At 42.6% G+C, this 14,003-nt stretch overlaps 1 protein-coding gene across 2 annotated transcripts in view; it reads left to right on the top strand.

Annotated features, from left to right (window-relative positions):
* TRAPPC12 (trafficking protein particle complex subunit 12) overlaps positions 1–14,003 on the top strand; it is an 85,882-nt gene that overhangs the window by 20,635 nt on the left and 51,244 nt on the right. For both annotated transcript variants that reach the window (XM_006265519.4, XM_006265518.3), the window contains exon 5: positions 2,087–2,225. In XM_006265519.4, the coding sequence (XP_006265581.1) occupies positions 2,087–2,225 (139 nt within the window). The remainder of the gene's footprint in view (positions 1–2,086; positions 2,226–14,003) is intronic.

Genomic DNA, 14,003 nt, shown 5'->3' with positions numbered 1-14,003 from the left:
AGAGGGAGGCTGGGGCAGGGACAGGCATAGGCACTGCCCAGCCAGGGTGAAATGAGAGATGGAGCCACAAGTGGCTCATCTGGGGGGTGCGGGGAGGTGGGGGTGGATCCTGCTGCTATGTGTACCCCCTAGGGAGCCATGGGGGACATGTGCCCCCAGGATCTGTGCGTGGGGTGAGGGCAAGCTACCATTGCAGGCTGGGGCTGGGGGCAGTGTTGGGCTCTTCCAGACGGGGGTTTGGGCCAAGCCTGTGCTTGGGGCACGCAGCAACGGCAACCCACCCTTACCCCGTACACAGATCTGGGGGATACCCCCCCCGCCCCCCCATGGCTCTCCTAGGGGTGTACTTAGTGGTGGGATCACCACCCCCACCCTGCTTCCCACACACCCCTGGACAAACTGCTTGCGGCTCCTTCCCACACCTCGCCCTGGCTGGGCAGCCCCAGCCCCACTCCCTTCCTTACTACAGGGGCCTTGATCTGCCCCCTCCCTTCCGCCTCCATCTCCTTCCCACCCAACAGACTTACTGGCCATGTGCATGCTTCAGGTACGCACAAGCATATGGTATTTATCAGCAACATTATCGGCCACATCAGCCAAAAAAAGCCAATTGCCAATGTAAATTTTCCTTTTATCGGTGCCAATACAATATGGACAGATGCATCGGTGCACTTTTAGCTATTAGCTGTGAAAGCTTATGCCTTTCTGAATGAATTAGCCTGCTGTGCCCTGCTTTTTGCCTAACTTCAGACTAATGTGGCTAACTGTCTTTCATTACACAGTGAAAATGGAGCAAACACGTGACTCACAGGCTTATAACCTCATAGATCAGGGGTGCTCAGCCCACAGGTCAAACGTGGCCCACAGAGCCATGGCATCTGGCCCCTGTGGCTTTTCACACATTGGAAAATTTGGTGGTAAAGGAGGAACCAGGCCACATGTACTCTATCCCCCACAACACTTCTAAGTCAGGCCTGGGTCAAGCCCACCCACTCAGCCAGGTCAGAACCAGGCTTCCATCCTCCCCTCTGCTTGTCTGGATCAGGCCCCACTATCCCACTCTCTGGATCTGGCCCACAGATGGACTGGGCTCTGTCCATCTGGCCTGTGGGACAAAAGGTTGGGCACCACTGTAGTAGCTCACTCCAACACAGAGAAAAGATACCTGTTGAAAAATGTATAATAATTTAAATTAATAAGCAAGTTACTGTACTTTAATATGTAATGTATCCTCTCTCCAAAACCAGGGGTCTGTAGCCTTTTGCAGGTGCAGGCCACACCTTGTGACCTGGCCATGGCTGCAGGCTTGAAGCCTCCAACTGATCTCTTCCCCACTGACCCCAGCTGCCTACACTCGGTGTGTTCCAGCACATCCGCACTTTCCTTCTCCAGCAAAGGAAGCACAGGGGTGATGAAGCACCAGGCTCCTCAGCAAAGAGCAGTGCTATAGAGGGGATGAGCAGCATGGCACAACTCCATGCCACCAATCCACTGTGGTGGATTGGACCTCTTTGTGAGCCAAATCCAGTGCATAGGCTGTAGGTTGGTCATCCCTACGCTAGAAATATTTCATCCTAGAATAGTCAATTTTTTACCACAAACCGGCTCCCATTCCACCTACTAACTAGGGATATAAATTTAACAGCTGAGTACAATTCAGGGTACATGACTCAGAAATCATACTGTATATTTCAGAATAGTAGGGCTGAAAGGAACCTCCTGCAGTCATCAAGTCCAGCCCTCATCATAGTGATATCTTAGTGCCATACTTTCTCCCATTCCATTGCATAAAAGTAAATTTTACTTTTAAAATGCCACTTTATCTTGATATTACGCTTTTATATATTTTGAGCTGGCTTTAAGGCCCAGTGCTTCCCAACTGACCTGAATATAATTTTCCTCAATTTTACCATTTTTTTTTTTTTAAATTGCTCCAATGACAAGCCTGTGACTTTAATTACTTATTTTCATGAATGAGTCTTAAGACTAACTGTTTAATTATTTCAGGCATTGGATTAAAAACCTAAAAGTAATTTTTGAGAAACTGTTACATGACCTGGTGTTTTTCTGTGCTTTGCCTTTTTAGCTGTGGTTTGTGAGACTGGCACTGTTGGTGAAGTTAAATCTCTTCCAAAATGCAGAAATGGAGTTTGAACCATTTGGAAACCTAGACCAACCTGATCTCTACTATGAGTATTATCCTCATGTATACCCTGGTCGAAAAGGTAAGGCAGTTGACTTATATAATACTCTTTATCTCTGCTGTGAATGTTTCAAAGAGAAAAATCTAGTTGTCTTATTTGCTGAAGAAATTTCCTGTGTTCAAGTAATGGACCCAAATTATCATCCATGATTTAAATGGCGTAAGCTTTTAGCTGTTTCCTAGAAAAAATTAATACATGCCTTTTCCAAAATGCTCATACATTGCTTATATTACAGAAAAAGGATAACAAGATTCTTAATATATTAGACAGGTGGTACTATACATGTAATCCACTACAGTAATATAGCATTACTTCAAGAGATATAGCAGTATGTGCAGTTCTCACAGGAAATGGATGGCTTATCATTGACAGTCATGCACAATAAGGAAAGAAATTTGTGGAATAAAAGATATTGCCTCTTTTGCCTTTGTTTCCTAGACCCATTCACTATGTTATCAAAAGGCTAAACTTGCAGGAGAAATAAACATTGTACATGAGTAAGGGAATAGGTGGTAAAGAAAGATTAAAAAGGAGAGGAAAAAATAGAGTTTGCACTAAGTATAATGCTGCTGCCATAATGCTTCAATATAACAAATTGTTAACCGGGAAGAAAGCAAAAGTATAATGCCAAATACAACATGCAGTAAATTACAACCTACTTTTGTTCTATTAAATCAAGGGTGCTTGGCTTGCAGGCCAGATCTAGCCCACAGAGCCATGTCAGCCATCCCACAGGCTCTCTATGGTTTTGAAATATTGGCAGGTGGGGAGAGGGCAGTGTTAATTGCTGCTGGATTGCCTAATTTCAAACCCATGAGAAGCCCCCATGGACCAAATAGTCTGGCCCTGCGCACTAGATCAGGCACACAGTCTAATCTGGACATAATCCAGGCTCATAGGGCCTGGCCAAGATGGCACAAGTGTATGAGGTGGGTCTGATCTGGGTGTATGAGGCCCAACCTGGCGCACACACCCCATGTGGGATCTGGCCCACAGACCAGCCCCATGCCACTCATCTGGTCAAAGGGCCAAAATCTTGAGCATCACTATACTAAATGTATCCTAGAGTTCCAAGCAGTTTGTCACTGATTAAAGCAAAATAGTATATGAATAAAAAACCCTTAAATTAATCTTTAAACTAATTGAGAATAGGAGATTATATTTTGAAAATTTTTTAAATTAGTACCATGTTTACTCAAATACAAGATGGGTTGTTTTTCCAATCAGCATGGAGGGAGAAGTCCCTCATCTTTCTTTTGCATACAAGGAAACCTCATTAAATATATTGCCTCATTAAACTGCTGCCAAAAGCAGCATGCGCTCAGTAATGGAAATCAACTATGAAGTTGACTAAATGCAGCTAACACTGAGCATTACTATAACACCCTGTGTTGTCACCACTCCGCATGCGGCCACCGCCACGACCCCTACTCTGCGTGTGGCTGCCACTGCCACTTCCCCTGCCCCCACCCCCTTCCTCTGTTCCATGTCCAGCCGAAAACCCCTGCCTCAGGTAATCGGCAGTTTTAGATTACTGGCACCCCCACTCATGCTTAATAACAGAGCTTTTACTGTACAGTGTATGGCAGTGTCCATTAAGCACAGTGCTCCTCAGTGCCAACTCTTTCAAGTCACAGTGAGCTACCGCGTTGCATACATTTATACTGAGCTGTATCTTTTTTTCCCATTTCAAATGATTCCTGTTTCTTCAGCAGCCTTAAATACCTGGCAGACATCACCGAATGGGCGCCCAGACAGTTCACTCAGGGCTGTTGCCCCTCTCTCAGCCTGTCACATATGATTAATGTGGCTCCACATATGATTAACGTGAGGAGAACCCAGACAGGTTCCCTGTGCTTCTTCTGCATATACATTTTTAAAGGATCCCAGGACTTGTGACAAGAACACCCAGTTCTAGTCATGAGTAGGAGACTAATTAGCACATGGATCCTTTGTGGAGGGTGTCTGGAATACACATCCATACTGAGCAGTGCTGAGCTGTGGAGTCACCATGGCTTTAAATGCTGTCAGCTGCTGGTTGGTTGGGGTCAGCCAAATGACATATATGGTAAATCATGACCTTTTTGGCTTTGCACTAATATCATGCACAGTTTCTTCTATACATTAGTAGATGCAAAAGGTTTCTTATGGAGTATCTATGCTAAAACTTGCAGCAGTTTAAAAAGAAACATGCACCAATTCTAGATTAACTAAGTCTGTTGGGTAGTATATGCAAATTACTACAGCTATGTTTAATTACAAGGTCAGTGTTTTCAAATTTTCTTCTCCCTTACATGTGCTCGGGGCGAGCAGGGTCTGACAGTGAAGAGAGGGGGGAAAGGGCTGCAGGGAGAAGCAGCGGGGGTGGAGCAGAGGGCAAGGGAGATAACTGATCCCCCCTCCATGACTTATTTTCCCTACTGTAGCAGTGGGGGAGGGGGGAATTCAAGGCAAACCTCCACTAATCAGATTCTGTACCTGGAAAATTATAACAAATTTATCCTTTTTCCATGTATAAAATCTAATTATTGGGACAGTCATCTATTTTTCTTTTAACTATGATCTTTCAGTGTGATTTTAACAGAAGAAGTGATGTGTGTGATGCTTTTTTATCTTAGAAATATAATCAGTTTAGTTAAGAAAGGAGGTTTTATAGCATGTGTCAGTATACAAGGGTTTCCAGCCACTAGAGAGTTTCCAGCACTGTACAATGTGTGGGTAGCCTATTTTATAGACTGGGCAAATATTACATGGACTCTTTCTGTGATTGGATGTAAAATGTTCCCCAGTATCTCTGTAGTCCCTTCGAATGTGAGATTTTAAATATCTTTCTTGGCAGCAACACTGGATTTCATACAACTGACAGAGTTATTTGTGGTAGAAAATAGGAGCTCTAGACAAGCATTCTATTTCAGGATTACATATTTGACTGAAAAATGAAGATCTCGAAGCATAGAGATTTTGACTTTGTGGCCCACTTGTTATTTAACAGCCAGGCATACCAACGCGCAATTTGATCATCTGCAATTTGATCATCTGTAAGAAATCAAATAAAGATTCAAGGTAGCTGACCTGTTTCTTATGAGGTATAATGTGAGTACTTGATAAAGGTTTGGGAAGCCCTAGGCGGGCAAGGTTCTTTGGGTAGATGTGATATCTTTTAGACAAACTGAGTACTTGGGAAAAAGTTCTTTGGAAGCTTTTGGGCACAATCACCGTTCTTCAGGCATAGGGAGTGTCTGCCTAGCAAACCTTCATTACTAAGGTTAGAGGAAGGAGTTACAGTATCTTCCAGAGTATATGAGACGAAGTAGTTCTGATTCCACTTTGAATTGAACTAAATAGTGTTGGGGCATGGATAAAAGATAGAATCTATGCATCATTAACTAGCTAATTTAAATGATAGAATGGATATAAATCATACATATATTTTAGTTAAAGTGCATTACCATGTATCCACAACACACTGCTGTTTGCTAATCTTTCTTCTCATTTTGCGGTGTAACAAGCATAAAAGTAAGATTTTTGATTCATCAATATCATTTTCATTCACAATATATAAGTGAAGCAAGCAATTAAAATGCACTTTAAGAAAAACATAGATACAAATAAATCACTTATACAAATGAGTTGTAATATGTTTAAGTAGGGTGCATGATTTCTACCCATTCAAAATATTCATAACCAGAAATATAATAAATTACAAACTGGAGCCATTTGTTTTTACACATCAGCCAAGGAATGCTAAGTATTTCCCTAAGCTGATTCTGACAGTGAAGATACTCCCTCACTCATTTTCCTCTTGCAGAACTGGAGAGGGATTCTGTAGAATTGGGTTTAGTCCCTTAAATTACCCTTTCTCTAATGTAGGGATGCTCAACCTCTAGCCCACAGGCCAAATCGAGCTTGCTGAGCTATGGCATCTGGCCTGTGGGGAACCCCACAGGCCAGAAAAATTGGTAGTTAGGGAGAGCTTGAAGCTACGCACAGCCAGATCCAGCCCTGCCTGGGCCTTTTGCTGCACAGCGGGATTAGAGACGGGCATGTCCCCCATGCTTCTGGATGGGGACCAAACCACTTCCCGCTCCTCCTCCCATCCTCTTCCCCCATGGCAAGACAGATCAGGGTTGGGTTGCTCATCATCCCTCAGCCAGATCAGGCCCCACTGTGCCAGTCCTGCGTGTCAAATTGAGCCCACCAGGCAGATCCAGTCGACAGACAAACCTGGAACTGTCCATCCAGTTCACAGAGTGAAAAGTTAGGGCATCATCTAACCCAATCTTGCTTCACCCCAAAATAAGGCTATAAAATGGATCTTATCTGTGCATGCAGTTTCAGGGTCTTCCAATAATTGATTCAGATCTCCTTTCCTCTGTAATCAATCCCATATTTGTATGTGTCTCCGATATCTCCCCCTCTAATACCTGTTATTGCATTACAGTAGTGATTGGAGGTTTCCAACTAAGATGCATCCTTCTAAACCGTGTACGCCTTTGGAGGCTGTGCCTGTGCCATAGAGTTGATATTTTAGGTGAGCTTGAGGATACGAAAGAAAAAAAATCCCTCAGTTAAACTTAATAGGGTCCAAGTGAGCTGCTTCTTTTTTGTCCAAAACTTGCCCAGTTCTGTTCTCTTTCTCTTGTTTTCCAGTGTCAAATTTCCTTTTCCACAAGCCTGAAAGTTGCTGGCATCTTTGCTTTTTTCCTCTCACTTGGTTTTCATATCCAGACCATGTTGCTTCTTCTTTCATCACATTTCTAAGATATAACGTCTTGGAAACTATGATCCAAAGCCTTTTCTCAGTTCTTCAATAATCATGACTTTCTCCTTTGTTATCCCTTCGAATCCAAGGGAGTAGAAGTATCTGCCAGAATCACTTTACTGGCCAATGGATTCAATTAAATGACTCCCCCATTTGAATCCCTTCCATGCCTGAAAAGGAATTTCAACTCAGGTTTTCCTTATCCCAGGCAAGTTCCTTAACCTTGAGGAGTAGAATTGGTGCCTTTTGTTCTCCTTTTTTCCACACTTCCTATTTATCGTAGCTGACTAAACTTGTGTTCCATCACTTACCCAAGCCTAGTTGCCACTGTGACTGTCTGGATGCCTGTCTCCAAAATGTGAATTTAATTTGTTTTTTATCATTTGTGTCTAACCATGCTTTTGGATTAAAGTATCCATTGTGTAGCAGACAGCCGAACTGTGACAGCAAAAAGGGTCGTCAACGTTAAAGATCTCTTCTTAATGGGACCGTCTCAGAAACCAGTAGGTTTGATGCCCTTTTTACATAAAAACCAGTCTAAAGGGAAGGAGCTGGAATCCCTTGTTTAAACCCATGGCAGTTTCCCAGTTGAGGATCATAGGGCTGGAAGGGACCTCCCAAGGTTATCTAGTCCATCCTTTGCTCAAGGCCGAACCATCCCAAACTAAACCGTTGCAACCAAGTGTCTGTCCAATATGCTTTTTCTACAAGAATGGAGATTCCAAGGGTAGTCTGTTCCAATACTTGACCATCGTAGTCAGAAGGTTCCTCCTAATCTACAGACTAAATTTCCTCTGCTGCAGCTTGAGGCCATTGCTCCCCTACAACCACAGAGAAAAGCCCATCTGAAGACCATTTGAAGGTCTCAGATACCTACCACTGAAGGTATTTGAAGACCATTATCAAATTCTCCCTCAGTCATCTAAACTAAATAGCCTTAGTTCTTCCAGCCTTTCTTCACAAATCTTGCTTCCCAAGCCTGTAATCATTTTTATCACTTTGGGCTGAACTCTTTCTAATCTGTCCACATCTTTTTTTAAAACATGGGGTGCAATAATGGACCTATACTCTAATGCAGAAGAATCACTTCCCCTAGTTTGCAAGTGACAGTCCTGTTAATACAACCTGGTATATTTCTGACTTTTTTGGCAACAAGAGCACACTGTTGGCTTATTCAGTTTATGGTCTACTGTAACTGCCAGATCCTCCTCTGTGTAGTACTGCAGTCTAGATGGACATTTCCCCCATCCGTATTTGTGCATGCAATTATTCCATCCCAAGCACAGGACTTAACACTTGTCCTTGTTGAATTTCATGTGGTTGATTGCAGACCATTTTTCCAGTCTGTCCAGGTCATTTTGGATCCTACCCCTTGCTCCCAGAATGTCTTCAACTCCACCCAACATGGTGTCATCCACAAATTTGCTAAATGTGTACTCAGTCCCATTTATCCAAATTACTGAATATCTTAATACCAGATCTAGGACAGACTCTTTGGGAACCCCACTTGATACTATCTCCCAACTAAACATTCAGCCATTGAGGACTACTAACTGAGAACAGTGATCCAAACAGTTATGTGTCTACCTTACAGTATTTTCATCCAGTCTGTATTCCTTAGTTTGCTAATGAGAATGTTGCATGAAATATTTCAGAGCCACCTGAGTAACAGAATTGCACAAAAAATGATTTTTTTTCCTGTTCAGTTAAGCTGGAATGTCACAAAAGCCTTTTTTTTCAATTCAACCCAAAATAGGTATTTTTAAAGAATGTTAAGCAAACTGAAACATTCACCATTGCCACCAATTTTTGAATGGTGGCTGAGTCTGTCAGTTCAGTCTAAATTTTGAAAATAGTTCCAGGTCAGCTGAAACTCTCTGTGTGCCTGTGTCTGTTTGGTTTGGGGATTTTGGGGAAGTGGGGATGAAATTAAACTTAGCCAAAAAAAACCTAGAGCAGAGAATTTATTTCTAGATACTGGTTCTATGAAGGAAGACTTTCTTCTAGATGTAAGGTGGCAAAGTCAAAAGTCCTTAGACAAGGCAGTCCTTTTGGACTTTAACCAAACCCAGATATCTGAGGGACTTGGGATCTAAGCGGATAGATCACGAGATCCCTGTGACCAAGAAGGGTGTCAGACATAGATCTGTTTCTGAGAGTGCTTGAAAGATTCAGAGTTAGGAAAAGTGACCAGTCTCTATCAGGGATGACTGGGATACGAGACTTCTGCTGCATGAAGAATTGAGAGGTAGTGAAAATTATTTTCGTTATGTTGTGTAATAAAAATTGGGCCTTTTGAGGTTTGGGGGCTAGGGAGGGAAACGTAAGCAAGAGAAGCACCAACACTCTTCTAAATAGTCAGTAGCTCAATAGCTAAGATGCTTGGTCTGGGACATGGGAGACCTAGGTTTCTTGTTTTTAATCAGGAGCTTGAAATTTTGCGGCTGAGTCTCCCACATCAAAGATGTGCGCCCTAGCCATTGGGCTGTTCTGAGGTAGGTCTCTTGTGCGTCTTAAGTTTTGAGTACATGATATTTTAACAAAACACTTTCAATTAAAATTTCCCAAACAGCTCTAGTCAGTACTGAGATCTAGAGAGCCTAGCAGCATGTGGGATTCAATAGTTTTGTCCTATCACAACCTGTCAATGTGAAGAGCAAGACTAGGCTTGATTGTAACATTTTATTAATCTGGTTCTCTCCCAGTCATCTCCCTGTTTCTTTTATGCTACCCATGGTGCGTGGAACAGCCTTTTGTACTTATTTTCTTCTCCTTGTCTTAATACCCCTTTCAGACTCCCTTCTCTTGTGAAGTTTACAAGAAATTATCCAGCTAGGTAGTAATAGTAGTTGTTAGTAGTGGGCATGTCTACACAAGACGCTAACTGCGCAGTAACCGAATAATACTGTGCAGTAGCGCATCACAGCAAACTCTGGTTACTGCACATTTATTTAGTACTTAATTATACAAAGTGCTAAATGAATGCACAGTAACTTCTTATGTAACCGTGCCCAGTTAGGAGGGAATTTGGGATACTTTATTCAATTAAAATAAAACCCACTAAACCCAATCCATGTTGTTTCATATCTCTTGCTCTCTTCTCTCATCATCCATGTGTTTTGTATGCTTCAGACTATAAACTTTTGAGGGCAGCACTAAAATGCCACATCCTGTGGTGGCACTTTATACATGGGTCCAGCTTCAGATCTGTCCTCTCTTTAGCAGATTCTTGTTTATGTCGAGTTCCTTCTGTTTGCAAGCCAGAGTAGATGCTTGTTCAAGGGACAGGTTTCAGTCTCTGTAATTAGTATTCCTCAATCCACCTTTGGTGCATTGCTCCTGTCTGCTAATCTATATAAAGGGATCTGCAGAGGCAATTTAATTAGGGAAGAAAAGGAAGTTATTTTGCCACTAAGCAAAGCTCTCTGAATATATTTATTTCCCCTGGTTCCCTTTGTTAGCAGTTTTTTGTACTGGTATCTTTTCCAGTTAGTATCAACATCACTAACTCCTGTCAGTTTTCTTCATTGTTTAGAGTTACTTTTCTGTTCAGTTTTTAGTGGCCATATGCAAGCTTTGCTGCAAGTAAGATTTATTTGCATAAAAAGAAATCTGGATGTCTGCAAAACTGGGCAATAGAACAGTAGCTGAAATGAAGGAAACTTGTTTCATTCCATTACTTTCCATCAAGAAACCAGCCAGTCTTTTCAAACAGTTTACTAGAACTAGATCTTTTAGTTCTGTTTTAAAATAAGAGGAACTCCTATATGCTGGATTTTCTGCAAGTTTATTACATTTGTTGGTGTGAAGAGACATTTTAAAGTTAAAAAGGTAACCATCCTGTTCTACTTACATTTGACCTGTTGATTCAGAATACCTAGAATATCACAGCTAGTTAAAGACGTCAAACTATAAGAATAAAAATAGTCTCTAGAAAACTTACTTTCAGCCACAGTCTTACCTTCACTCAACTTCAGACACATTATTTATCTATATTTACTAGGATAGAGACAAAGCTAAATACCACTGAAAGTTGTTGACAGGTGTTTTTATTTCTTAATGATACTTTTAAACTGTTTGGCTTCAAAGTAAAGTTTAATAAAGACATCATTTTAAGATCTATTTGGAAAATACCTTTCTAGTAATATTAACAAGTAAATTTAATGAGTTCTAAACAGTATTCACAAATCCCTGGATCATAGGAAAGTAGGGCCAGAAGAGACATCATACGATCTCTCTTCCCCAGACTAAATAACGCTAGTTCTTTCAGCCTTTCCTCCATAACTCGTGCCGCTGAAGGCCCTATTCATTTTGTTGCCCTGTACTGTACCCCTTCCAAACTGTCCACAGCTTTCTTGGTGTGGGACCCAAAACTGGACACAGTACTCCAAGTGAGGCTTCACCAATGCAGAATAGAGTAGAAGAATCACTTCCCTTGATTTGCAAGTGACATTTCTGTTGCCTTTATTGGCAACAAGAGCACACTCTTTGCTCATATTCTGCTTATGGTCTACTTTAACCATCATGTCCTTCTCTGCAGTACTGCAGCCTAGCCAGTCATTCCCCAGTCTGTATTTGTGCATGCAGTTATTCCATCCCACTTGCACTTGTCCTTGTTCAATTTCATCTCATTTCTGGACCATTTCTTCAGTCTACCTAGGTCATTGTGGAGCCTAGCCTTACACTCCATAGTGTCCACAATTCCACTCAACTTGGTGTCATTCTTAAATTTGCTAAGTGTGCTTAAATTTGTTAAGTGTGCACTTGATCCCATTGTTCAAATCATTGATGAAGATCTTGAGCAATATTGAACCCAGGATAAACCCCTGGGGAACCCTACTTGATTCCTTCTCCCAACTAGATGCTGAGACATTGAGGACTCCTTCCTCGCTGAGTGTGATGATCCAAGCAAGCAGTTATGTATCCAGCATGTATTTCCTTAGCTTTTTAATGAGGTGGTTGTGGGAGACTGTCCAAACCATTCTTAAATCAAGGTATACCATGTCCACTGCTTTCCCTTCATACACAGAGCCTGTCAGTTTATCATAGAAGAAAATCATATTGGTCAAGCATGACTTGCTCTTGGGGAATGCATGCTGACTGTTTCTGATAGGCACTTCACAATGGATTCCTTGGGGACCTACTCCATACTCTTTCCAGGTATCGAGGTCAGGATGACTGGTCTGTAATTACCTGAATCTTCCTTCTTCCTCTAGAGATGGATTTTATATTTACCCTTTTCCATTCATCTGAGACTTCATCCAGCCTCCCTAAGTTCTCAAAAAGGATAGCCAGTGGCTCTGAAATTACCTCAGCTAATTCATTCAGTACCTTCGACTGTATTATCTGACCCTGCCGACTTGAAAGCATCTGGCTTCTCTAAGTAATCCCTAACCTGTTCTGTCATTACTCTAGGCCAATGGTGCCCAAACTTTTTGCCCTGCAGGTTGGGTGGGTGGGCTCAATCCAGTACACAGAGCTAACATGGCCGGGGGCCTGATCCAGCTGCAGGAGGGCATGCAGCCCAACTCTGATCCGTCTGCCTGAGTGGGGAGTAGCCCAGTCCCAATCCAGACACACGGAGGGAGGGGAGGGGATAAGGGAATGGAGGTGGAACATTCCTGATATGGACATAAGGGGGGTGGAGCAGCTCCAATCTAGACATTTGAAGGAGGTGGGGGATGCAGCCTGCCCCTGATCCACACACATGGCGGAGGTGGAAATGGGGAGCATCCTGGCTCAATCCCACAACGCGGCTGTGGCTTGGGGGAGGATCCAGCTGCAGTTTCCTCCTGTGCCAAATTTTCCAACCATGGGGTTCCCCATTGGCTGGATGCTATGGTTCTACAGGCCAGATTTGGCCTGCAGGCTAGAAGTTGAATTCCCCTGCTCTAGGCTGTTTGTCTCCCTCCCTACCTCTGCTGCCAACTGCCGATTTGGAGTTTATTTGGAGCTTTTGTACATGAATGCAGGAAAAAAGTGTCATTATGCTGTTCATAGTTGCAGTTGGTAATTTGGCAGCGGGAAAGGAATAGCAGTATTAATTGCCCCACCTCCAAATTTCCCGACCTGTAGGGAGCATTGTGGAGATGACATGTATCCAAGGGCTGCGTATGGTCCACAGGCTTTGAGCACCCATAACCTAGACCAAAGTTTCCCTGTTTGCACAATTGATTCACTTCTTTCTTCCAGTATTATTACACTCTGTTCCATTACAATAAAATTGACTACTACCTTGTTCTTCATTGTCTTGTAGGTAGGGGGCAGACAGTAACTAAAGAGCATGCCCTTCAGGATTTAATTGCGAGAGTTCTAGAAACTGACTTCTCATTCTTCACTTTCTCATGAACTGTGTTACTAATCTTAGCACAAGTATTTGGGCTTTCAGGCTGCATCTGTATTATGGCCGTAGGGATATGGTAGTATATGTTGCAATAAGATGACACTTCTGGGTGAGTAGTGAAGACTAAAAATGTTATTTTTCCCCAGAGTGTGGTATAAGTCTAGACAGCCTTCAAATACTATTTTAGCACTCTTTTTGCCCCTGCATTAGAACTGTGTTCTCTTTCTGACTCTACTCCAACCCAGAATAGTTTGCATTTTAATAGAAAGCAACTAGTTGCACCATTGAAATATTTAATTATTCAGGCTTTTCTTTTACAAATGTCTTGAATTACTTAGCAATGCTCTTAGTTTAAATCGTTTTATATTTTTTTTTGTTCTGCTTTGAAATTCAAATCCTTTCAAGGAGTCTTTGTAGTAGTAGTGAGGAAACAACATCATAATCTAGCAACCCATCCTAGCCCTGTAACATGACTCCTGCCCCAGCACTGGTACAGCCAAATTGGGCCCAGCATACAACAACAGGGCTAGCACGTGGCTCCCAACCCTGGCACAAAGCTTTACAACCCAGTCACAGCTCCCAGCCTCTGAGGCTCCGGCCCTAGTACATGTTTTCCAGCTCTGCGTGTCAGCCCTTCATCCCCTGCACAGGCCCCATGCAACTCCCAAGACCTCAGCCCTGGCACACAGCTCCC

Source organism: Alligator mississippiensis, chromosome 1, assembly GCF_030867095.1.
Source record: "Alligator mississippiensis isolate rAllMis1 chromosome 1, rAllMis1, whole genome shotgun sequence".
In the NCBI taxonomy this organism is placed as follows: domain Eukaryota; kingdom Metazoa; phylum Chordata; order Crocodylia; family Alligatoridae; genus Alligator; species Alligator mississippiensis.
This window is presented reverse-complemented; position numbering and strand designations above follow the sequence as displayed.